We start from the raw sequence: 26,611 nt of genomic DNA on the forward strand, positions 1-26,611 counted from the left end.
CTTCTTCTTCTTCTTCTTCTTCTTCTTCTTCTTCTTCTTCTTCTTCTTCTTCTTCTTCTTCTTCTTCTTCTTCTCTCTCACTCTCGCTCTCCCTCTCTCCCTTATTCCCTCCCCCCATATTTTCTCATTTGGTAATCTCTTCATCTCCTGTGGGTTCAATTATAGTATACATTCTGGACTCCCTCTCCAAACTCACATTGAATTCATCAGTTACGTTCCCATTGACAAGGATAAGACTTCACGATCCTGAAGGATTGGGGGCCCTAGTGCTGTCATTCACAAGCTCTCACCTAGTGTTTTTCCCAGTATCAACCAGTGGACTCAGTGTTTATAAAAATATACCAAAAGGCTGTAGCAAGAACACTAACATCTCCCCAAACCAGAAAGCACACTCTCCTTGTGCTAACTCACAAGACTCCTGGGGAGAAAGTACAAAAGTTGTTAGGCACAAGAAGAAAGTGGTCAGGTGATGTGTCAAAATTTCTGGCCCTGAGAACCCTTTTCTCCCTTGGTGGAGGCCTCAAGCATCTTCCTTCAAGTGTAGCTCTCTCTTAGGCTTCAAGGATACAAGCTTCTCTAGAGTGCATGACTGGAACTTCTTTCCATTATAAGAGTTTCTGAAATCACCACAATCCTCTGACTCCGGTTTTTGCACATTTGTCTGTAGGCTCTATCACTACAACAGTTCTAGGGTTTCTTCTTTATTTCAACAATTTGGGGGCAACAGCTTCTAACGATAGAAGAGGTTCCTAGGTAGCATTAGCCTCAAGGTCACCTTGCTATCCTAATTTGAGAGTTCTGAGACCCAGCCTTCAAGAGAGAACATGGGAGCTCCTGGAGAGCAAAGCCTCTTGGGTGGGGATGGAGAGGGTGATGGTGGAGGACAGGATAATATTTATGACTCCAAAGATAAAGAACAAGAAAAAATACTTATCCACAACATAGGGAACTGAAATATGTGAACTTTTTCTCTGTTATTATTGAGTTGTTTGAACAATGAAAATCCAACGAGAAACAAAGCAACTCTCCAGCAAATCCAAGATTTCCTTTCTAGAAGAGCCCAAGACCTCAGAGTAGTAAGTACCATAAGGCTAGATGCCTATGTGGGTTCCTGGGGTGAAGTGGGACTCATTGGAATCTTGTGATGCAAGATTCCAAGCAATTCTCTGTAGCAGTTCTAAGTATATTTCCCGTCTATGGGATTCCAAGTCCTGGAGACTATTCATATGAAGTTCTATTTGTGTTCCTAGGAAAAAAGGAAGGAAGAAAAGAAAGAAGGAAGGAAGGAAACATTAAGTGTTTATGTACCAGGCACTATGTCAAGTACTTTACAAAACACTCACAACAATTTGGGGAGGTAGATGCTATTTTAATGTCAATTTTACAGTTAAAGAAACTGAGGCAGGCAGAGGTTAAGTGACTTATCCAGGGTCACATAGATCATAAAGCATCTGAGAAAGGAACTGGACTCAGGTCTTCTTGATTCTAGGCTTAGTGCTCTAGAATCTACACCAGCTAGGTGGTTCCTAAGGAGGTGTCCTTCAATCAACCTTGAGTTCACTTTCTTTCCATCCACAGTGTTTATGAGTAAGGGTAATTTTATAATGTCCTGAGGAAAGTGGGACTCACTAAAGAGACAATTCTATTGATTGTTTGTGGACTATTTAAAGTACTTTATGCATCTTCCACCTTATCTATGGGGTGAAATAAAGGCTATGCCAGACCCAATACGCATCAATATATTGTGTTCTTTTAGAGGAACTATGAAGTCTTTATAGGAGCTACATCTCCATTTATGGAGAGTTAAATGGGATAAACTGAAGCAATATTCTGAGATTTCCCTGAGACAATCTAGGTCACTCGAGGTTGAATTCCTGTTATAAATAAGACTAGAGCCTGGAATAGTATTTCTTGGGTTATATTTGGGAGAATCATCCAGGATCCCTATGGTTCATAGGAGGGTTGCTTTATTCTTTAGCAATTGGATTCTTTCCTTCTTTTGAAGGAAACTTACTTTTAAAAAAATTATTTTTTCTGTTATTTATTTCTCTTTTTTCATTTATCCACTCCCCTCCCCCATCTACCAGGTATGGAATAGTCCTTAGCAAGTAATAAGAAATATATGAACCTAAAGAGACTTTGTACAATCATTTGTTGGGTAAAAGAGTAAATTCAAGGTCCGCCCATCTACTGAAGTTCTAGATCTTCCCGTAAGATTTTTAATTTGGAGAGCATCTAAAAACTGTGCATTGTAGACACTGATGAAGACTCCTTGGAGAGGTGGGGGATGCTTGGGATTGGGGAAGGAAATAAGGAAAGAAGTTAACTATTTCATGTGTGAGCTGCCAAACAACATGGAGCCTTCTTCCTTGGGCCTTAGAGACAAAACTAAGGATACATATTAAACAATGACTTGGAGGAAACTTGGTTTGATTTTTCAAAACCTGCAAATAATTTCTAAGTTGGTTATAGGGAGTGCAGAGGTGAAGGAGTTAATTGGAAGAGTTCTTTCATCAATTTGATGTGGTTATAGGGTGGTAAGCCTGATTTTCACACTTTGCATTTCCATATGAAGGGGACACAAATATCCATCTAGCCCATTTGAAACTTATTGGGATTGATGGGACATGTTTTGTTTGGCTATTTTGTGGGTCAGGAATATACCTTTATACTGGGCTCATAAACAGCTGTATTCATCTGAAAACCACAGTATTTTTAAGAGAATACATCTGAATGTAACAGAAATAGGGGCAAACCTCATCTCCCAGGTTAGAAAATGGAGTTTCTCTTACTCTTGAGAGCTATTAATTCCTGCCCTGGAGAAGAAAGATAGGAATTGCATTTGCCCTCACCCTTAAGACTCAAGAAATGAGATCCTCTACTCTGCATACCTAGACACAGCCCTGGAGGGACACGTTGCCCAATCAGAAGGGAACCACATTGTCAGGTGGTGAGAGTTCCACAACTACAGCCTTCTCAGGGTTCCGGACAGAACCAGTCTTCAGTTGCCTTTTGTGAGTATGAGCTCTAGGATTTTTAGCCTTTTAGTGAGGGAAGAGGCTTCCTTCGCAGCATCATTTAGTTGAAAACAAAAGGATGATGCAGATGCCAAGCCCCCACCCCTCCAAAGTGAGGTTCACTCTGCTAAGACGGTGATTTTTTTGGGTACTAAGGATCAAATAGGAAAGGGAAATGCAAGCTGTCAGGCTAGATACCTATACAGATATCTGGGATTCACTTGAATGTCTGGGCATTACCTAGTGACTCAGGTGTATTTCCCACGCCCTTGGGGAAATATCATAAGACTGGAAACCTGGTGGATTCCTGGGGTGACAAAAGGACCCAATAATGTAGAAATCCCTCTAGCAACTCCAAGTTCATTTCCCTTCTGAGGGGAGGCCAATTCATTAGGGTGGCATGGAGTCCAGAAAACCGTGAAGAACCCTGGAGAAAGTGAACTCAGCTAGGAAAGGGTGGTAGAATTGTATTGACTTTTTATAACCTACTAAAGTACTCCTATGTTTTCTGTGGGTGGAATAAAGGCTATATACTGTATCCAGAGTACATTGTTACCTCAATGGGATCAGGTTAACCACATCTCTGGACTTAGTTATATACTAATTTCCTAAAAGTACCTACTAACGATGGATAGAGCTATAAGTCAAGGAGTTAGGATTTTGAAGAAATGCCCCCCCAAATTGGATATGGACCATGTAGACCTAGGAAATGGGGTTCTAGGATAAAAGACATATTAAAGACAGAAGTGTTGCAGTGGGAAAAATAAGAAAAGACATAGATTAAGGACTGAGTAAGGCTATGGGTAAGTTTCCTTTGAAGGAGAGTGTGTGAGTGAGGGTAGTGGGGATAACATCTGACAAGTCATCTTCCATCTTTGCTACTGATCTCCTAGGCTAGGCAGTGAGTGCAAATAATGAATCTACCCTATTGAAAAAGCTGACCACATTTGAGTTGGGTTATGATCACAGGATCCTGGGGGTGTAGCAGTATGCTTATTCATGTCAGCCCCTGAGTAAAAACTCAGATTGTACCATACTATTGCTGTGTCTTAGAGGACAATAACATATTTGCCACTGAACATAGGCAAGGCAATTTGGTGATCTTTCCACCTAGATGGACTGGATTAAGTTCATAGTTACATTCTAGAACACCAGGTTACTTCTCACCAAAGAAGCTTTATGAATGCTTTTTTTTCCTTCCTAACCTATGTACATCCAAAGAACAGGCTAGTCTCAAATTCTCTTTCTCTTCCAACTAAGAGAATAAGGAAAATACAAAATAAGTAGTGTTCCCATTATACTTCCCAACTCCCAGATCAGAACTCAACCTAACAGACTTGACCCCTTACCTATACAAAAACAACCCAATTCCTTGCACAGCCCCTACCTAAGTGGCTCACTGTGATGGCCCATGAGTAAACATTATACTGTTTGAATCTGAGATGTTCTAAGTATGACTTCAATGCTTCAATCAAAAACTTTGTGGCAGGCATGACCTACTTTTGTAGATTTGGGGTGGAGAGTATTAACCAGAGATAAATGGAAGGGAATATTTTTCAGAATTTGAACAATTTTCACAAAAAAAAATATTTTAATAATACTAAAATCCATGTGATATGACTTGAGAATGGGAATGAAATGTTAAAATATTGTTTTGTTCAAAGAACTTTCATTTATGACCTCCTTAGTAGTTTAGATCAGTTTTTAACTACTGTTTTAAAGATCTGAAATGAGATGAATGTGTTTAAGTAACATTAAATTGAAAAAACTCTGACAGTCATATGGACAACTTTTCATTTAATTGGGGAGGGAAGCAATTTAGACAGATGGGAAAGAAAAATCAAAAAGGCACACAAATGACGCTACTCCATTTCATTGATTTTGCAAACATTTATTTTAACATTTATGTGAATATCTATTTGAACATTTATTTAACATAGATAAACATTTAAGATATCAACATATACATGCATAATATAATTGGGTTACGGCACTCCACAATAGGTTTACGGGACGATAACTTAGTTGAGTAACTAAGTCGTTTACGGCACAAATTTCACCAGCACCAATCGCGATATAGCCCTTAGCCCCAAATGGTGGTTTTTAACTCTAGAGTTTTATAGAGTTTTACTCTATAGTTTGCTCTACAGTTACTTATCTTATAGTTAAAGAGAAATAACATCAAATAGAGAAAGATACATTTGACATAGTATCAGTTTAAGATTTAAGTAGCGCCAAGAATATATTAATTAGCTACTGACAATCTAGAAAGACAATCTAAGTAACACTTAAAACTACTGGCGCCTAAGGAAGAGAACATTGAAGTTAAAGGTATATAGAGTTTTTGTTTTGTTTTGGGGTTTTTTTGGCATACCTAAAGATCTATGTTTACTCACAGGTTGTTTTTTTTTTTTTGGCATTTTTACAGTATTGTATATTACAGAAATACACATCATTATCACTGGAAGGAACCTTAGACCCTTCTTTTACGGACACAGAATTTACATGAATGACATACTAACATTGTGTCAATTTAAAAAGGACCCTGGGGTCTTAGAGGTGCTAAGTGATTTGAGAGAGCTTTTGCTTCACTCAGTGATCTTCACTCTTTGCTCCTCTACAAGGCCCTCCAATTCAACATCTTCCAAAGGAAATTCTTAGATTTAATGTTCAGGAAAATTTAATGTATGAGACTCCACCTATTGATCTCATTTGGCTATTAGAATGGGATATCTGCTAATTGAAGTCTCTGGGGGGAAATGATACTCCATAATTATTGAAAATTACAAAAATACTCAATTTCAGTGCTCTAATTTGGACCAGCAGTACATGAAGCAGAAGCCCGAGTCATTCTGTCTCATGTTAACTGCTGTAGATTCTGTAAAATAGATAAATGGTTTAAAATATTATTCATCTCAGTTTTTTTCTTTCATATGCAAGACACAAGCCATGTTTCCTTTAAATGAGTCTCTCCGCTTCACAGAATCTCATCAGGAGTCCTCAGAAAGCCAACTAGTCCAGTTCATGCCTTCCTTTCCCATTCAATAGGACAAGTGGACTCCATTAAAGAATGAAGTGAGCCATTTGCATCTGGGATCTTAGTTGCATGGTAATGTTATAAAAGAAGCAAAACCACCCAAAGGGAGCACTGGAGAAGATACTCACTGACTTCCCTCTCGCAATCTCTTGGCATACAGCCACCTTCTGTGGATGGCTCCAGAGGCTATGTACAACACTTCAGTACCAATGCACAAATCTTTAGAGTTTTGAAATCATAAATATGCTAGAATTAGCCAATAAATTTCATGGAGGGGTTACTATGTATGTAGTACCAATCTAGGTGCTGTGGGGTTATATATAGAAGTACAATGTCTGGTCCTGGCCCTCAAGAAGTTTAAAATCTAGTTGGGGAAAAAAAAGACATATACATAAAAAGTTAAATAATGATTCAGAACAACTAAGAAATCCCTGTAAGGCAGCATACGATCAGGTAACAGAAGAATGGGTTATGAATTTACATCATTCTCCTTTTTAATGGTCAGAGAAGGCTTGATGAAAGAAGTGGGTTTGGGCTGGGCCTTGATGAAATGTCAATTCTAGGGGAAAAAACTTACTGTAAAATATTTCCAAGGTAAATAGTTTCGGTATAAATCTGGACATTTTATTTGATGGGCAAATGTCCTCCAGCTTCATAAGAATAACTTTTTGTGTATGTTACATTTGTAAGGGTCAGATTTAAAAGACAACAGGAGAGGAGGAATGAGGAAAAAACCCAAGAGTTGTGCCAATATGACATCTACTCAAAGAGCATAATTTATTAGGAATCAAAGCTTTCTTATTAACAGATTAAACAGATGTGGATTTCTTAATTTGTACACTTGTTTTCTTTAGATGTAGAATTTAAATCTTGCAGATAATGCTTTCATTTTATAGTATTAAAAAATTTAAAAATGCTTTTATTTATCCTGGAGATCTGGATCTTTGTGCAATCTTTGGCAATAAAGAAAATACCAATAAGTGTTCTATCTAATTATTATGTAGAGTAATTACATCAGTAGGACATCAAATTGCTTTTTAAATTAAAGTTGCTCTCTTTTATAATCACCAAACTAATGAAACTGAGATGCAACAGGATGCATTCAAGCTAAATGATCTAGGAAACCAAATATGTTGATAAATACTAAATATTTCTAAAACTGCTGCAGTGAGGCATTGGATTCATTGCTATATAACTGAATGGCATATTAAGAATTTGGACTAAAAGATAGTGGGTCCAAGCATTCAACTGAGCTCTGTTCCTCAGCAGTAGACTGATGTTTCATCTGAACTAGAGGCATCTGTGTATTTTCATATAGTTTTCCTGACCACTTTAGAAATCACACAGCCAGTCACTAGAAGCTTGTAACCAAGTGGATGCAACTCACACTTACTGAACATGGCTGAGTAGCTGCCATCTATGAAAAAATGACTGTACCCGGGATTGTGGTATTATGCATTTTTCTGATTCAATATATTTACAAACATACAAAACTTGACAGTATTGATCAAATTAATGCCTAGCTATTTCCTTTAACTTTTAAATATTATTAAAATTCATTTGATTACATATACTCTACAACATACTTAATATTGTAATGTTTGGTATTTACAGCTGGCCAAAAAGAAAATTATACATTAAATAAAAATTACTTAGCTTTGAATGGGTAGCAACATTTATCACAATCTTTATAACTGAACCCAACATTGTCAAACCATCTCTTAGGGAGGATGTTGTTCAACAGTGCAGGCCTTTACAATAGCAGTGGGATGTAGGATAAGCACATTCACTCCAGCAGACTATTGAGAACCCTTTAGAGTTTTCTTTCCCCAAACCAGTTAGAGACCACCTTTGCCTAGCCATAACTCTTTAATTGGGGTTCTATGCTAACAAGCAGATTTTTTGCTTTTGGGCTTGTTTTTTTGTTTTTCTCCATTAGTATCCCAGTCACCTATGATCCTAAGATCATCTCTCCTTTTGGCACAGCACCTGTCTCCACAAGAAATAAGATGTACTTATAAGAGAGGTTACCACATAAACAACAAAATAACTTGGTTTTTATTCTTGAGTTCAGACATGTCACACTATATGCAGTATCTACTTCAAAAGAAAATTTGATCACAGAATACTAATTTGTTTTTTATGTTCCTTTTTCCCCCTGGTATGCCCATCTACATCTCGAGTACTTGCTAATCACCATACTTAGTATTTTGTACTAATACTATAAGCAACCAAACCTTAAGTTTCCTGATTCTGCTAATATTTATTCATGGTGGCAAACATTTCTAAGGCTATTTTATTCATCCTAGAGTTTGGAATTAGAGCCCCTTTTTAGGAATAGGGGGCCTGACTGGTTAAATTAACTTTTGTAGGTTTTGTTTGTTTGTTTGAACCAGATAAAATATTGTATTTCCAATATAGATATTTCTAACCCAGTATCCACTCAATCTCATAAAGAAACAGTCAAAAGTTGGCAGCTATGGCACTCAACATATAAACCAAGATGCCCCTAATTCTACAGCATGCAAGAGTATAATTGCTAAGAAGTTCAACCATTTTAATAGGTGTTAAACAAACTGGTATAGGTAATTAAATACATTTAATTGGATTAAATTGTAGTTGTATATTGATATGATTTCAATCATGTAGATGACGTTTATTTTTCATTACAGTTATGATCTACCTGGTGAAGGAGAGTATTGAGGAAATCATTTGAAGTCTTAGTTTTGTTGTTGTGTAAAGGTTTCAACTTTATGTACTGGAAATTAATCATACGTGGTATTTTTTTTAAAAATAAACTGAACTGGGAGAATGATGGGTTGGTATGTATTTGATCAAATTAGAATCGGTAATTATTAAAGATATTAAATTTTATTTGAATAGTTAAGGGATCAAGAGGGACATATGGGATCCCTTTGCAATTTAGGTATTCATGATTGTGAAATATTTATGTATAGCATGCCATTTAACTGTCTTCCCACTGCAGCGTGAAGATTATTTAATATAGACTTTAGTTAATTAGCCATTGGGTAGCACTTTAAGATGGTAAGATGTCAATTATTCTTATGTAATCTTTGGACCCTCACAACATCCCTGTGAGGTAAGTACTACAGGTATTAGTATCCCCATCTTAAGGATGAGGAAACTAGAGGCTTAGAGAGGTACAAGATGACTTGCCTCGCCTCTCACAATGCTCTGATGACATTAAGCATTTAGCACGCTGTAGTACCACCTTAAGGATATGCTCTTTCCCATGGCACGCTCAAAAAAGTAAATAAAAATGATGGTACATGGATAGGGAAAAGGAAAAAAAAGCTTTTAAAAAATAATCAGTATATAATGATATTTATGAATTTCTCAAGTGGGAGTGTAACGTCTAGAATGTATTTGTGAATTGTCAGATTTTCTGATGATTTTAAATTTAGCACAGACCTTGAACTCTGTCAGATTAAAAAAATTAGTTTCACATATACATATGGGTTTTTAAATAAATTTTTAAATTTGATCCATTAGATGTTGGCTCCCATAAAGTATGATAAATTCCATAAAGACCCAAACAATAATTTGATTTGCCTCAGGATAATCTCACCTCATCAAGTTTTCTTTTAAAGATGGGATTTGATAGGACTAAGAAGGTCCCTTCATAATTAATACAATATAAATGAATATATCTTACACAGCTAATTTTCTTAACTTATAGGCCAAGTCCTTCCATTTAGTTTTGAAGTAAATGCTACTTAGGAATGCCAAGTGAAATGTAAAGGAAGGTGTACTGTACATCTAGGAAAAGGAAGAAAGTAGTTGAATGGGGAAAAAATCTTGTATCAAATTTCTCTGATAAGGGTTTGGTATCCAAGATATATAAACAATTAACAGATATGTATATATACATATATATATATTTGTCTTGTAGATTAATGCATGAAAAAATAACATTCACCTGAAAGCACAAGTAGGCTACTACTTTGCTGCCTGCAGAGAATATCAACAATTACTAACTTACCTTTATAGCTGTGCATTTACCCTGCAAAGATTCAAACTGTGGCTACACTCAGACACCTTCAGTATACACTTTCCATATCTATGAACCCATAACTCATGTTTTAAAAGCAAATTATTTGCCAGATTTTATTTGACTAATACATTTTTTGATTTGACTAATATTGACAGGAACTTCAAGAATTCCTTGCGTACTTTTAAATTTCATTACTGTATTATAGAGATGATCTGTAAAAACTGATTTTAAGGCAAGTTTATTCAAATTCAGGACAATGGCACTGTATGACCTAACAGACACAATCTATTATTTCAGACCCTGTGACAAAAGGAAAAAGGCTACCATAGATAAAGCTAGCAGAACTGAAATCTGAAACAACTCTAATCTTTCTGGTACCCATTTTTTCCAATGAATGGATGACCTATGCACACTGCAAATGTACGGCAGGTGCTGAATTATTTTTTCCAAGATAAATTATTTGGTAGAAGATCAACTGTACCATTCTCTTATCATTTTAATGGGGGGGGGGTGGAGAAGATAAAACTATTATGATGAAACCAATTTCTTTTGATAGAATTTAGGACTAGAATTACCAATGCAATGAATTTTCAAGCAAAGATTTACATATTATTCAACTCTAAAATGAGAGGACTAAATTAGGTAGATAATTCATGAGGTTCCTTTAGGATTTCAGATCTAGACCTGATCAGAGACTACCTACTCCAATCTCATTTCATAAATGAGACCCAGAGAAGTTAACTGACTTGTCCAAAGTCACATAGGTAGTACTGTTTGGATTGTGTTTCTTGTCGGTTTGAATTTTTGTTAGTTTGTTTGCATAGATATTGTACTACCTCTGTGACCTTGGGCAAGTCATTTATCCCTCGAGTCAGTTTTAACACTGGTAAAATGAGAGCATTGACCTAGATGGACTCTGAGGGCTCTTATCAATTACCTCTCAAGTCTGACTCTTACATTTTCAGTCTGAGGAACCTGAATCCCAGAGAAGTTTTGACTTCATATCTCACACGTGTTGTAAAGTAATATTTAGCATTAGGATGCCTAATGAATGGAAGATAGCCAAAGAAGTAAATTTAATGATTTTCACTAGGGAATGGATATTACAGTTACCTCATTAAGATTTTTAAATATTGGTCAATTTAGTGAAGATGGAAGATTTGTTCAGAGCCACAATACTTATTTATACAACTTCACATTAATCTTTAATTGCCAAAGAATGCACATATTTTCTTCTGTCATCTCCATTTACTAAATTTTAAAAATCAATGACAAGTTTTTTGAAAATTATATGATGCATCTACAAAAGTCATTTCCAAACAAGTAAATTTAGTTTAAAAAAAAACTTTATTTTTTTTTTCCACATATCCTCAATGGGACTTCAAAATCTTATCTTGCTGGATTTAACACAAATACTCTAAAATCAATCAATGGTTCAACATGCTTTAATCCCTGATGAAAGGTGGTCTATTTCTGCTACTTAGATCTATACTATGGGGGAAAAAAAAGAGAATTCTTTTGGATTATAATCAGTGTTAGTTAAGTGATACATAATTTGGAGGGTTAGGTTGTTAGAGGGTTTTATTTTGTTTTTAGTTTTCTTTTCAAGCTGAGATCTAATTTTTTATGTTAGGAGAGTATGTCATTATTTTGCTAAAGTTCACAAATATTTACGACTTGAACACTTGAATAATGAATTATTTTACAGTAAGTGTTTTAATTTTTATCAAGTTCGCTTTCTTTAGTAACCAGACTGAGGAATCATGTTTTTTACGAGCTCTGTCATTTGTTTCTGTAGTGAGCTCATGAAACATGATCTATCTAATAGTAGGGTCTGTACTGGGAGCAGTGCCCACCACCCCTAGCGTGATGGCCCTGGAAGTGCTGGTAGTGTGCATTGTGCACATGCTGGGACAGCCCAGACCAAGCCACATGCTGAGATGGGTGAGCCTGGTAATGGTGCATATCAAAGTACTGAGGAGCCAGCTGATAGGAATGCTGCATGAGAGCATTGTCTGCCCTAGGCTGAGGCGCAAACAGGGAGGGAGGAGCATCCTGGGCCAACCTGTGCTCAGCGTTGTAAAACTGCCCAGCTGCCTGGGACCTGGAGTGGCTGGACTTGTGGTGTCTGCCCCGGGAGAATTCTCGACGGTACTCGCGTTTGTTGTAGCAGCTCCTTCCAGTCTCTCGAGGCTGAGGGCACCAGTGAGCAGCAGGGGGTTCTTCTCCTCCATAAGCACCTAACAAGGCAAAAACAGTCATATACACAAAAGCAAAAACAAGACAAAATTCCAATACAACTAAGACATATATGTATTTTGGCATGTCTTTTCTCCTCAGTGGCCCTTTTTTACTTACTCAAAAGGCAACAAACTCCAATAAAATGTTCTCTGTGATTTCTCCCATCATTTCCCACACTATCAAGTAGTACAAAGTGTATGTACACAAAGTACAAAGTGTATGGGTTTAAACGCATTTGAATGAAAAAAGAATTTAAGATAAATATGGGGGTTTGGCATTACTTTTTAAAATTTTAGGTGGAATCTGTATTACTAGAGAGCTGGACTAAACAATTCACAAGTCAAGTCACATTATTTACACACCAAGATTCTGATAGTCAGGCTGGTACTCCTGAGGGAACTCAGCAACAGGTCTGTACTCCTGGTGGTACTCAGCAGCAGCGGCGGCAGCAGCCCGATACTCCTGGTGGTACTCCTGATGGTATTCCTGTTGGAATTCCTGATACTCCTGCACAAACTCCTGCTGCCCATAGTCTAGCTGCCCAAATTCTAGCTGTCCATATTCTTGACCCCCAAACTCCTGACAAAACTCCTGGCCAAACTCCTGACAGTATTCCTGTCGGAAATCCTGCTGGAGAAGCTGCCTGTGATCATGCTGGACCAGCTGCCTGCGATCCTGCCTGCGATCATGGCGGTTGGAATGCCTGTGATCATGTCTGTTAGATTTCCTCTGATCCTGTCGGCCACCTTTTCTCTGATCTCTGTGAGCTCCCTGTCTGTTTTCCTGTGGGGCAGTTGATCTTTCCCGGGCACCCAGTCTATTGTCTGGGCGGGAAGTCTGCCTGCCTTCCTGGCGGGAAGCCTGCCTACCGTCCTGGCGGGAAGCCTGCCTATTGTCCTGCTTGTTGTCCTGCTTCTCCTGTTTGTTCTGCTTATTTTCCTGTTTGTTCTCCTGTTTCTCCTCCTGTTTCTCCTCCTGTTTCTCCTCCTGCTTCTCCTCCTGCTTCTCCTCCTGCCTATCCTCCTGCCTATCCTCCTGGTTGTTTTCCTCGAGGGCAAGCTGCCTGGGTTCTGTTCTGTTACCCTTCCGACCATCCCTGCTGTAACTGGATCTGCTTTTTGACCTGTATTCTGCCCTCTGCTTCTTTCGATGACGTCCGTAGTACTTCTTCTTGTTCTTAGCTGCCTTTTCTTTTTCATCATCACTGAAATCAACAGCCTGAAGAGGGAAAAAAGGTACATTACTGCTACTATATGATATTCTCATTGATGCTGGAAGCAATTAATGTATAGGGATTCCAGACCTACGTTTTAAAAAATGCATAATTTTAATTAAACAAAACGCATGTCACCAAGTTCAACAATGCTAATTTTAGTTTCAGTAATAAAAACAATTCATTTATTGATTTTATAATACTTCAGTTAATATTTCATAATGTTTGATGATAAACTGGAAAGAGAAGTTTCAAACCATTTATGAAATAACATTAGCCTACATACAGTATATAGAAAAATGGACTTAAAGCCAGAACACCTGGTTCCACGTCCTGCTTCTGACACACACTGGCTGTGTGACTTTGGCCAACATATTTGGAAGCTTTCAGTGCTTTAAGGCAACCCTCCCAGGCCATGAAATTGCAGAGAAAGTGTTGACCCTTATTGATAGAGGAAAGTTTCTTCACCCAGCAGTTCTTAACACTAATGAAATCATTGGTCTAGTCCCTAAAAGTATGACAAATCAAGAAAAACAGACTTACTTCGGGTGGTGGTTCTAGGTCATTCTTCCAGGAAGCATCAGAACCCCTGTCCCTAGAAGTGCAGAAAATAAAGCAATGCATATTGTATATCAACATAACCTCAAGGAAGAAAGAAAATGCTAATAAAACAAACAGCAAGCAATAGAAAAAATTAAGTACTAAAACTATGAAATTTAGCTCTGCCAATTAAAATTATGGTTAAGAAGTACTTACCTAATCCTGTCTGTGAAGATATAGCGAGTGAAGTGCTGGATTGAGGGGGCAAAATACATGATGTCCCGGATTTTGATATCCTTTCTCTTGATGTGTTCCAAACAACTGAACCGCAGGACATAGAAGGGATGTGCAACAGGCCCAAAGATTTCAAAAATCTGAGCATGGGGGAGGTTGGGAGAGAGGTAAATATCAGAATTAAAAAGCAGCAAGGGTCAATTTAGCTACAAACCTGCATTTGGTAATATTTCTAAAGCAAGTATTTTAAAGCAATTTTGTAGACTTTAACATGATTCAAGTACAACGTTCATGATAGCAGGTATGGTGTTGGAGAGGTTGGTAGCCTTACTGCTAGCAGCTTTGAAAACTATAATTTCTTTTCTCAGTGATAGGGGGAAGGGGAAAAAAATCTATTGCTATGCACTCTCATCTGCACTGGGTAAAATTTTCTTTTTAAATTTATACAAACCTTTCCAGCAGCATGTCGGTTGCTCTTGAAGATCATGCTATCTTCACAAACTGGCGGTAGGTCAGTCACAGATTCAATTATTACTGAAAAACCAGACAAAATGATTTGTTGCTTTTAAAAGAGGCTTTAGTCAAAGATATCTTAGATATAAACGTTAATGTACTGTTAAAGCTTATAATTTCAGTGCAAGTTAAACAAGAATTGAAGGCAGTATCTTACACCTTAAAACCTATTTTTGGTTGTGGGAAGTACACTATTAGCTAAGAAGAGTTCTTGTTTATAAGCAGAGATAACCCTACAAATCATAAAATTTTTAAAAGTATGAATTAAATCATATTATTATATATCACCAAATTTTAGCTTTGGGTATTTACATAAGCAAACAATTGATAAGGCCATTTTGGAATATCATAAAAATCCCCATTTTTAGAACTTCCTCCAACTTTTAAGACTTTTTTCCACCACCACCCCAAGTATTTCCCTTTTTCCTGCCCTCAGGAATTATTTGATGACACATGAAAAGCTTTTACAGGACTGAAAATATCTTCTGCTAGCACAGGTGGCGGTATAGCAGGTATGGATTGCACACGAGTATGGTCTTTTTCATCACAGCCATCTCTTTGAACTCCCCAGATTCTACTGATTATATTGTACTTAAAAAAAACAACAACAAAATAATTAATCAAGACCCACTATGATCTCTCATTTTCTCATTGATCTAATACATCCCAATGCGGATCTAATAAAATTCTTAACACAAAAATGTAAAGAACAAATAACACTATTCCATACATATACATAATAAGTCAATCTGTTTGAAAAGTGAAATTATTTAAATTTTGTTAGATGAAATATTTATGTGTGGTAGTAAATGAACCTAATTTATTTGCAAGTAATAAGATTAATGAATTAACAAATTTGGGGCTGGCTGTCACACAGCCAGGAATAAAACTGAACATTAGGGAAGAAGCATTTTGCCTTATATGACAAATGAAATGTTTTCTATGTCTTAATTTGGAAGACTCTGCACATTTATCACTACCAAATTTGTAAGGAATCATATGTACTGAAAGCCTACTTGTGACCCAGGGCTGGTCTGAGCTTATGACTTTCATTTTATAACTACTGCCTTCTTTCTAATGACATGGAATAATAAAAGGGAGGATTGTAAATTTCTCTCTGTCGAAGTAAATATAATTATGTTCTTCTTACCTACCTCACAGGTGACTGTGGTGATAAATTATTTCACTATGCATTTTCTTCATATTTTGGGGTAAATAGTATGTTAATTTCTTATATATTTTGAAATTTTGACAACGCGACTTTATGCAAAGTACTGACAAAACCAAGAGAATCCAAGAATTTCATAATGATTCCCTAAGGAGCAGTATAAAAATCATAGTACTTAAATATAAAGAAAATCCTTTTTACCTTTTCCTTAATTGATTGCAAGATAAAATAACAAAGAAAATATAGATCACTAAGAAAATGTGTCAAATAGTTAAGGATGAATAGTGAATGTTGTTAATAAAACATTTTACATACCTAGTTTTTCGATAATACCTGAAACCCTCCCAAAGGGCTGTAGTTCAACACTTTCAGGGAGAATGAGAGTCATGTCATCTGCTGGAGCAGGTGCCTACAAATAAAAGTGTCAATTTAGTTACTAAAGACAATAGGGAAACCTACTACTCATATTTATAACAGCACTTTAACATTTACAAGACACATTGCATACATGATCTCATACAATCAATCCTCAGAATAACCTTAACGAAGTAAGCAATTTAAGTCATGTAATTTTTTTTCAAACATTTTTGTGATGACATGATGAGATCCTTCCTACTATAGCTACAGTTGCATCTGTATGACCCTGGAGAACGCATGGGGCTATGGATCAACTACTTTGTTCCCATCCTATCCTACCTAGGATCTGGTAAAAAAAAAAAAAAATACAATGAAGAGAAAAACAATTTGGTCTGTACCTTGTATATCAACTTTAACCACAAAATTAATCTCAATTTATCAACAACTCTAGAGAAAACACTTTAATAAGCTCCCTTGGAAAATCCCTTGATTGTCTAGACATCATCACCAAAAAGCATTAATTAATTAAATGTTTAATTGACACTGTTAGGCATTGTGCCAATATAACCAGACTACACCATTAAATTTTCCTCTTAAAAGACAATGCTTATTATTTTGAACTCTCATTACTTCCCTCAGTGTTCTCTTCCTATTTTTCCAACATTATTGTCACTTGCCAAAGACCATGAGAATTAGCCCACGCAAATCCAAAACAAAAATCTCATCTCAACAACAAAAAATTTAGTGTAACAAAAAAAAATTCAAAGGACAAGTAAATTTTTCTGTAATTCACTGATTTATACAATGTTCCTGAAAAATGACTTTTTCAAACTGAATAAAATTTTAAATGCACAAAAGGAGCTCTTTATTAAAGTGAATTATGGAAATTATTTCTTTTGGACTACAGAGAATCATTCTCTAAATTATCTATTGTGAAAAGTATTTTCACTGATTAAGGTGTGTTTGTATTTTGATTTTAAGTGGGGTATAAAAGTAGAATTTTTTTTCCCCAGACTTTCTCCATTTACTAAAATACTTTATGGTAGACTAACTCTAGGTAGCAGGTACAGGAATCTTAATTATCCAGCCTGCTCATCTCAATTGCAAAAAATAGATATACAAAGTACACAGCTCTGATTAGGGTATTATCTGTACCTTAATAATGGAAGTCAAATGTATTTTTACATAAGCACATCTCATAATTCTAAGTCATTACACAGATTTCTAAGAATTCTAAGACTTGCGCTGGATGCATAATTTTTATAGGTCAGTTATTTCATGTTTAAAAATGCACTTGGACCAAGAATAATTATGGTTTGCAATAAACTAAGAAAAATGAGATTTTCTTGCCCTTTCAGTTGGAAGAAATTTAACTTCAAATTAGACTAAGTATATCTTTGAATCACTAATAGAACTGATGTGGCAGCCACACGGGGTGTCTATAGCTGATTGTGATTCTAATGGTCAATAAATGTCAGTCAACTATAGTTCTAGTGCTAACTGAAAAAGTTCCATTCTATGTCAGCTGCTAGGTTTTGGAGCCTTCTGTGTATTTAAATGCTATTTTTCTTAGGTCACTTTGATTTACTAGGGTCAATTAATTCAAATCTAACCCCATTTTAAAACACCAAAAGCCATAACATTAACCAAGTAAGCATTATGCTTATATTGCATGTTATGATCAATTAGCCACTTGGGCTAATTTCCATTTTCCAAAGAGGAATGGAATTCATTTCTTTCTCTGCTAGAGTACAAGATGTTCATGAAGGTTTCTGGTTAGAGATAAAATCTCACAGTATATTAAGCAATGTGATATTAAAAAAAAAAAACAGACAGTAAGAGTACAAGATATATGGTCACTCACACGAACCACACCCTGAAAGATGATACCTATCATTTAGTCCCCACATTTGTATTGTTTTTATAGTTAAAAAAAAAAACACCTTTCCATACATATTGTAATGAAATTCACATTTCTATAATGTTTTAAAGTTTATAAAGTGATTTTCTCATAACAAAGATGAGACACAAGTATTATAACCTCTTCAGATGTAAGAAGCCCAAGGCTCAGAAAGTAAGTGATGTACCAAAGGTCACACAGCTAATAAATGCCAGAGGTCAAGTCTCCTGATTCCAAGTTCAGTCTTTTCACCGCCAAATTCCCATATTTAATCCTACAACCTTTTTAAGTAGGTAGGACAAGCACTATTATGCCCATTTTAAAGATCACAATATTAATGCTGACATAAAACTTAATGTGTCACAGGATAAGTGGAACATATATTTAGTCCTTCATAAAAGTAATTTTTTTTCATATGGACAGATGTTATATACCCTACCATCAACAGGACTTGTGCCCCAGACTTTTTTCAGTAAGAACTATATTGTTTTTAGTAAGAAATGCCATACAGCTTCAATCCCATGATCCAACAGCTAATGAAAGGGACTTGTGGAATGTTATTGCTGTTTGTGACATCCTACACATACACTTTTTGCATTAGAGAATTATGACAAATTAGGCCATAAAGGGTTTGGGGCCAACAGTGTGAGGGGCATAAATGCCTAGCTAATTTATCTGAATTTTAATTAGTAGAATATTGAGACATTTGAGATTTTTAAGTAGGGACATGGTATTATTTAAGATAGGCAAAAACCCCTCTGGTTTCTAATATCTCTTCTAAAGATGGTCAAAATTTTGTTGACTTTTGGGGATACAAAACGAATAGGTTTTATGGAATGTTCTCCATCCAATATAGCACCTATAGAGCAGGATTTTTGTTTTCTTCTTTTTGAACTCAACTCCCATGTACTCATTTGTAAAATGAGGAAAATATCAAGTATTTAACCTATATAACTTTTACAGTTGTAATGAGGAAAGCACTTTGCAAACTATTTGAATGTACCATCATTATGATTATCCTTTCAACACACTTGCTATACCCAGAGATGCAATTAAGTATAAGTCAACAATGCTTTCTCCCACCTCATTCTCACAGGTAGGTAAAATCTGGAAAAACCATTAAAACAGCTTCCTCCAAAACAACCCTATTTTGATCTTTCTGCTTAACTCTTCTTTTATTAGGCACATTGGTTTTCACAGGTCTTGTAAAGACCTCCCTCAACAACCCCAGTTAAGTTCCCAGACATTTGCCTGTAGAACTCTTGCACAGACCTAGGTCAAATTAACAATGGCTTCTCTATGGCCATTCTAGACATCATTTTGTGTCTTTGTTTCAATCTCTTTGGACCACTACTTCCATTCCAGTTACTGATACCAGAAATGGAATCTAGTCCTCCTATGGAAAAATTCACTCTCTCCTAGGGAGGATCTACCCTTTTTCTTCTAGCCTGAGATGGACAAAGAAGTCACCTATGACCTCAAGGCCAAAAGGCATATTTGGGAGAACATTCACTCTTCAAACAAATAAGGATTTTATGAATTTAATTGCCAGAGAAGTAGCCACTATTTTTTTTTACCAAATTTTTGGTTAATTTTCCTCCAAAATTAAACCTATTTAAAAGATCAAAGTTAAATAAAAAGCAAAATCTGTAGCATCTGAAATTATTATACAATTCAACAAGAATTTATTAAACAAATACTGGCTGCAAATCTCTTAAGAAGTAGCAACCATGCCAGTGGTGAGACAACAGGAAACTAAAGCAGCCTCCATCACAACCATAAAAATTTTACAAATAATCCACAAGATCAAGCTTTGAACTATTGTCCCCTTCCCCTGCCACACCCTGATTCTCCCCACCCCTCCATCCAAGGTGCAAATCAACAGAAGGTTCCAGATTCTCCCAAATTAAAAAAAGCAACAGGGACTTTAATAAATCATAATCAATCACCACATCATTCATGTAAACTCTCCATTAAGCAGTTAAGTAGCCTGATGGTTAGACTTTGTCACAGCATCAGTGTCAGTGTGCGCTGTGCAAACAAATTACCACCACCTTTCATGTAACCCTGTTCTCCAAGGTACGTAACAATAGAAAACAGACCTTGGTTTAAAAGATGAAATTAAGTCAGACTTACATAAATTAACATTCCTTAAATAAACATTCCCCTTGTGAAGCATCTTTAAAAAAAACAAACAACTATTTATGTCATATGTTCTGTTTGTTTTTTTAAACATGTTGAAGGAAAAAAAAAATCATATAAAAAATGCAAATGATCTATGTCAGAAACCAGGCTATAAAACTCAGAGGAAATTACAGTAAAAGCTATCTTGCTAGGAAAATTATGACTGGAAAAGGATAGTCACATACGACAAACATTGCTGTTTTCTCTCTTTCCCATCTGTTAGTTTTGGAAGAGAAGGCAAACTGAGATTTTTTAGGGTACAAGGTGATTAATGCCTTTTTTAAGACTAGCAAAAGCCAGTCACAAATCAGGGTTGCTGGAAAACCAAATCTTAAGTTATCAGCAAGGTCTTTAAGAGCCTGGATGCTATTAACATCCAAAACTCCCATAAGGGAAAAGACCAGTTAAAGGTTTCTATTACTTACTGCTTTTAAAAGGTATATTTTTTATATCAAAGTGTCACTGTAAACAGAGGCAGGAGGAAATAAACAGCCTCACTGGTGCTAGTTTTAATATTCCCAGGACAGCCAGCACCTCGTTCTCAACTATACTGAGTCCTGGTCATCTCTTGGTATGCTCCAAGTCTCTTAAAAGACACTAGTAGAGTAAAAGAATGATAAATACTAAAACCAAATCAATTTCTACTTCTTTTTCTTGAAATGTCTTAAGTAAAATAATGATCTCCCATTATTACTGAGCCCAATTCCCTAACCTATGGATCATAAGGCATGGTTGGTTGCATATAAAGTTGTAAATTTGCACTGTGAAGTGTCACCAACAGCTAAGAGGCAGGAAAAGGGATACATTTCCTATGCTTTGACATTGGGAAATTTAGAATAAGAAGCATAGAGTATTTGACCTGGGGGGACCTTAAAGATTACCAGTCCAAATCAAGTCTTAATTTCAAAGATTAGGAAACTAAGACAAAGTCAAGGATATCATCACCTTTAAAAGGTTTATTTCTCAGCTTTTTGAGGTAAGAAGGTGGGAAATGGGCTCAGCGTGTTTGGAAAATTATGTTAAGAAACAAAAAGATCTCAGATTCTTACATCAGCAGCAGGTATATCTTGCTTTTTAAAGCAGAAGATGCTCTTCTGTTTCGGCGCCCGAGCCTGATCATCTTCTTCTTCCTCATCATCTGGGCCATGAAGTTCTCGGATTCTACTGGATGTGGCAGAGCTTTCAGAATCCGAGTCACTGCAGGAAAAAAAAAAAGTCACAGATTTAACAAACTCTTCCTACAACAAAATTGAAATATACTTTGCCTAAGCCCAAACTGGAAAAACCCTGGTTTACCACATCAAAAGACCTGTTTTACATCTATTCCTTACCTTAAGAGTATTTCACCAGTTGAAACCCCCACCCCCCAATGCATTTCTGGTGGCTATTCTAACAAAGGACTGGTCCTCCCAGTCAAAAGAAATAGTCTCCCACCAAGCTGCTCTTTGAAGTCTTTTTCCAATTTGCTGGGCATTTCTCAATGCCCACTTACCTTCCATCTCCCATTGCAATTTTTCATTTCAACAATGTTAAGTTCAACTAAATCTAGTAAAACAACAGAGCCATGATAGTATTTTTTTTTCTCTCACAAATACTGAGCTCCTTTCTGATACATATTTTTCCTAACAGCTTAAAACTCACCTGCCTTCCTCAGGGACTCGGATTCTTAAATAGGCGTAGGCACAGCCCATTCCAAGAAAAACAAAGGCCACCGAAATCTCGTAAACTTTGCAGGGTACCATTGGTAACATTTTGTGATGCTCAAAAGCTCAAGAAGAAACTAATGAAATCTCACTTTTTTCCTAGTACCATCACATCGGCTAAGTTTCTGAGAAGTATTTTTGAATTTCCTAAGATCGAATTCAGAGCTAGAAGGAGTGTTAGAATTCATCTAGCCCAAGAGTGTAGGAGGGAGAGGAAGGAAAGTTTCCTTCTCTTCCCCAAGAAGAAGTGGAGTATACTGCAGTACTGCACTGGCAATATATACCATCTCTAGCCCAGCCCCCTCAGCACGCCCAGCCCCCTCACCCTGCCCAACCTCCTCCTTGCACCCCGTCCGCTACTCAATCAGGGTAAAGTGCCAATCCTGGACCACGCCCCCTAACCTACACAAAAAATCTATCTCTGCAGAGGAAAGAGCACGGCACTTGGCAATAATAAAAAGAAAAAACAAAAAACAAAAAACCTGGGGTTCCGATCTCCTTTACAGTACTTTTTATCAGTTAAAACTATAAGCAAGTCAGTTAGTCTCTATGAGATAAAATTCCTTCATCAAATGAGTAAACTGGAATCTGCAGGAACTATCAATATAATTACTAAAACAACAATCCTTTGTTGTAAGAACAAAATGAGAAAACATATGCAAAGCATTTTGAAAAAATACTTCAGTACTAAATATGAATACTATCAGCTATTCTCTCCCGTTCTGTCCAAAAATACTAAATCAATGCAGAAAAAAAATAAACTTTCACAATTAAGTATAAATCTCAAAGTAAAATTCCATTAATTTAGCAAAGAAGGAATGCTCTAGGTACTCAAGCACCTGAGGTTTTCCATAGGGCTAGGCGCAATGTAAGGGCTCTGAAATAAGCGTAAAGAATAAAGTATCAATATCTTGGGTCCAGACTAGATTCCTCTCTCCCTCCTTTTCAATCTGCTCAAAGTATCTGCTACCATATAAATGTACAGCTCTGACAGAAGCTTAACCAATAACTACGGGGAAAAGGGGAGGAGTTAACGATTAAGGATCAAAGAGCACTTTTTTTGGTGGAGGTAGAAGAATCCGTTAGAAGGGCAAAAAATGACTAATTATCTTCCACTTTAGAGAAGAGTAGCAAAATAGTCCCTCAGATTAAGCATACCCCCAAAATGCTTTTTTTTGAGGGGGAGGTGCTGCAGGGGGGAAAAGACCATTTAAGGCTAGGAGAGGAATATAGCACTAATCACCCCCATTAATAATCCACAACCCCCTTTTTTGAGGCAATGAGATTTAATGCAGGAGGGTCAAAAATTATTGCTAAATACACAAGATCTAGGGTGAAGGGAGAGGAAAGGACTAATAACCCCATTAAGGGTTGCAAATCATTTTTTGAGTGGGGAATTACAAGAGTCAAGGCTTTGGGGGGCAAAGGAACATCTAGTCACCCCAATAAAACATCACAAAGCATTTTGGGTAGGGCTGGAAGGGAGGAAAGGATTAAAATAGTTATGACTAAGAAGAATGAGTACTAATCATTTCATTAAAAATTGAAAAGCATGTTAAGTCAGGAGAGTAAAATATTATTGCTAAATACTCAGGATTTGGGAAAGAAGAGTTACCCCATTTTAGGGTTGCAAAGCATTTTGGGGGGAAGAAGTACAGAGTCAAAAGATTCCCCAGTTTGGGAGGGAGAAGTGCCGACAGATGATTTTGATAAAGGGATATAGCAAAGCACTTTTTGAGCTTTAAAAAAAAAAAACACCACAAAACCCAACCATATATGTTGTAATTTGGTGAGAAAAAAAAAAGACTAATCAATCCAACTAAGGATTATTACAATTCAATTTGGGAGGGGAGGGGGAAGAGTAGAAGTAAAGCAGAAGAGCAAAAAAGTGTATTTTACTAAATAATTGTGTCCAGCGAACAGAGGAAGGCTAATCACCTCATTAAAAATCAAAAAGCACTTCTGGTATTGGGGCCATGAAGGCAGAAAGGTAAACAATTATTAATAAATTCTTCTGACTTTGGGAGGAATAACGGCGAATCCCCCAGACTAAGCGTGCCAAAAAACTACAGTATCGGAAAGAATGGGTGGAATGGCAAACTTGAAAATTAAAAGTGCAAAATTTTTACGTGAGGCGGAAAACTTAATTGCCCCAAATAAGGACAGTAAAGCCCTTGGGGAAGGGTTATAGAAGCGGGGTTAAAAGTTATTGCTAAATACTTGTGTTATGGGGAAACAGGAAAAGAGGGCTCTTTGCCCCAACAGACAAGTTAAAAATTTTTTCCCTTAAGGGGAAAATGCAGTGAAAAACAAAGTTGTTGCTAAATACTCATGACTTGGAGGAGAAATGTGGAGGACATATCACCTCAATTTACAAATACAAAGCACTTTTTTAAGAAGTGCAGTTGGAAAGGGCAAAATTACTATCTGCTCATTTAACTTCTCATTTGGAAAGAGATGGCTAGGCACAGCAACTCAGTTGTGAATAACACTTTTTTGGGGGAAGAATGAGTGTGCAGGAGCCATCTAAAGCTTCTCCTAAAGACCTGCAATTTTGGACGCAAGTCACTGACTGAAAAACTCTTGGTCAAAAGTTACTTCTCAAGCCCAGTAAACTTAAGTGAGAAATAGCACAAAAGACTTTTGCTGGAGAGGAAGAGAAACTCAATGGTATAAAAAGTTACATATCCCCAGATCGTCCTCCATCACTCAGATTAAAGTGGGGTACACCAGATACTTTTGGGGGGGTGCGAGCGCAGAAATATCAACAGGTCAAGGGTGAACCTGGCCTAGTGGAGAAGAGTAAAGGCAGACGAGTTTGAACAGTAATTTTTGCCACATGCACCCCACGCCCCCAGCCCCAGAGCTCCGCCAGGCCCACAGTACGAGGCCAGCGCAGACCTCCCCCACCCTCCCACCCCTGGCACACACAGGCCCCTGTCCCGAAGGGCAGGGGGGGGCCTCTTTTTCACACCTTTGTGAGTCCCAGTTGTGCAGGGGCTTGGCTCGGCTGGGTCCAGGCATGCAGTCATCATCATAGTCCATGGGCTCTTCCTTGCCCACTTTCAGGGGCTGCTCCCAGACCACCAGGGGCAAGTTGGCATCATCCTCATCCTCATCTTCGTCCTCATCTTCATCCTCATCCTCACTGTCATCTTCGTCGTCGTCGATCATCTTGTGGCTTGGTCCCGGTTTAGGTTCGCACAGCCCTGCCTTGGGGTCCCTGATCAGGGAGGATGGTCCCTCTCCGGGGTCAGGGTCGTTGTCAGGGTCATTTTCTGGGTCACTGTCACTGGGATGGGTCTCACTGGGATCAGTGGGCTCTACTTTAATGGTTTTGTTTTTCACCTCGGGCTCCATCTCTTTCCCGTCTGCCCCATCCATCGCTTTCCCTTCCATCCCGTCCATCTCCTTCCCTTCTGTCCCGTCCGTCTCCTTCCCTTCCGTCCCCTCCATCTCCTTCCCTTCCATCCCGTGCTCAAGTTGGGCCACTTTGCTTACTTTTTGGGTTTGTTTCCCTTACTTTTCCGCTGTTGTCCACCTTCTTTCCCTACTTTCAACCCGTCCCCCCTTTAACTTTTTTATCCCCCCAACCTTTCTCTTTCCCTGGGTCCCCAGGACCCACCCGACTTGCCCTCGGACACAGACGCCCCAAAGTGGAAGTCTGCACCAAGAGCTAGGGGAGGAGGACTCTTTTTAAGAGCTCAGGAGCTCACGCGTTCACCCGGTAATAGCCACACAGGCGGGAGGGTGCTGGGGAGGAGAGAGGGCGGGAGAACCGGCTGGCGGGCGCGTGTAGCCCGCGGAGTGAGGACCGTGGGAGCCGAGCGCCCTCTGCTGACCACACACAGAAGCACACGTGCCACGCGCCACGCGCCACACAGACAGCAGTTCCACTTCCGGGCGGGGCTCAAGGGAGTAGAACGGATCAAACCTCTAGGAGCCTGGAGAGAGGGTGGAGAGGGGAAAAGGAGGAAAAGAATTAGGAGTCAGTCAGGTGGGCAAGAATGCACCCTGACGGCCTCTGACTAACAAAGATAAATGGCCAAAATGCTCCCAAAAGAGGAGGAAGGATGAGAGAGGAAAACTAAAGGAAGCGGTTAGACTCACGGGGGCAGCAGGGTGGCCAGAGTCTCCTACACACCGCCTGAAGGAACGGAACCAGCCTCAACCAGCTCAAACCGGCCTAAGCACTAGGGGTAGGGAGGGGAGTAAAAAAAGGCGGAAGCGGAAACCTGAGAACCGGAAAGCATTCAAGTAGGTCATTTCAAGGAGTATTACTGGCATTTAATGGCTTAAAACGACTCCGTAATAGTACCATAAAACACTGGTGCAATCTTGGACACCCAAGAATAGCACTCGCTATTATCCGCTTTACTTCCTCTAAAAGTTTATGTCACCCAAATTGCTTAAGCTGTTCGGCAATAAAAGTTTCCGGAAAAGATGACGTAGGGGATGACCTGCCGCAATATGATTGGTTAGGCTGTTG

The 26,611-nt window shown here is 37.8% G+C and overlaps 1 protein-coding gene across 2 annotated transcripts; it reads right to left on the minus strand.

The window, feature by feature from the left end:
• Positions 1–4,887: 4,887 nt before the first annotated feature.
• NAF1 (nuclear assembly factor 1 ribonucleoprotein) lies at positions 4,888–26,539 on the minus strand. Of its 2 annotated transcripts, XM_069097504.1 has the most exons (9): positions 26,233–26,539; positions 25,097–26,066; positions 21,469–21,616; positions 16,294–16,387; positions 14,749–14,831; positions 14,280–14,437; positions 14,067–14,118; positions 12,673–13,528; positions 11,398–12,309 (listed from the first exon to the last, which is right to left on the minus strand). In XM_069097504.1, the coding sequence occupies exons 2-9, from the start codon at positions 25,591–25,593 to the stop codon at positions 11,891–11,893; spliced, it is 2,307 nt and encodes a 768-aa protein (XP_068953605.1). In that variant the 5' UTR covers positions 25,594–26,066; positions 26,233–26,539; the 3' UTR covers positions 11,398–11,890. The 2 variants fall into 2 exon arrangements, with proteins under 2 accessions (XP_068953607.1, XP_068953605.1); XM_069097506.1 differs by lacking the exons at positions 25,097–26,066; positions 26,233–26,539 and adding an exon at positions 22,061–22,405 and having other exon boundaries at positions 4,888–12,309.
• Between the last annotated feature and the right edge of the window lie 72 nt (positions 26,540–26,611).

The sequence above is a fragment of the Petaurus breviceps genome, unplaced genomic scaffold (assembly GCF_028583685.1).
Source record: "Petaurus breviceps papuanus isolate PSGF00001 unplaced genomic scaffold, PetGlider_PUasm1.0 126, whole genome shotgun sequence".
Classification (NCBI taxonomy): Eukaryota; Metazoa; Chordata; class Mammalia; order Diprotodontia; family Petauridae; genus Petaurus; species Petaurus breviceps.

Coding starts and splice junctions, on each gene's coding strand:
- NAF1 (XM_069097504.1), bottom strand. CDS start 25,593: ATGGAAGGGAAGGAGATGGAGGGGACGGAAGGGAAGGAGACGGACGGG. Junction 16,388..21,468: donor AAGATATACCTGCTGCTGAT/GTAAGAATCTGA, acceptor TTTTATTTGTAG/GCACCTGCTCCAGCAGATGA. Junction 14,119..14,279: donor ATCTTCACAGACAGGATTAG/GTAAGTACTTCT, acceptor CTGCACTTCTAG/GGACAGGGGTTCTGATGCTT.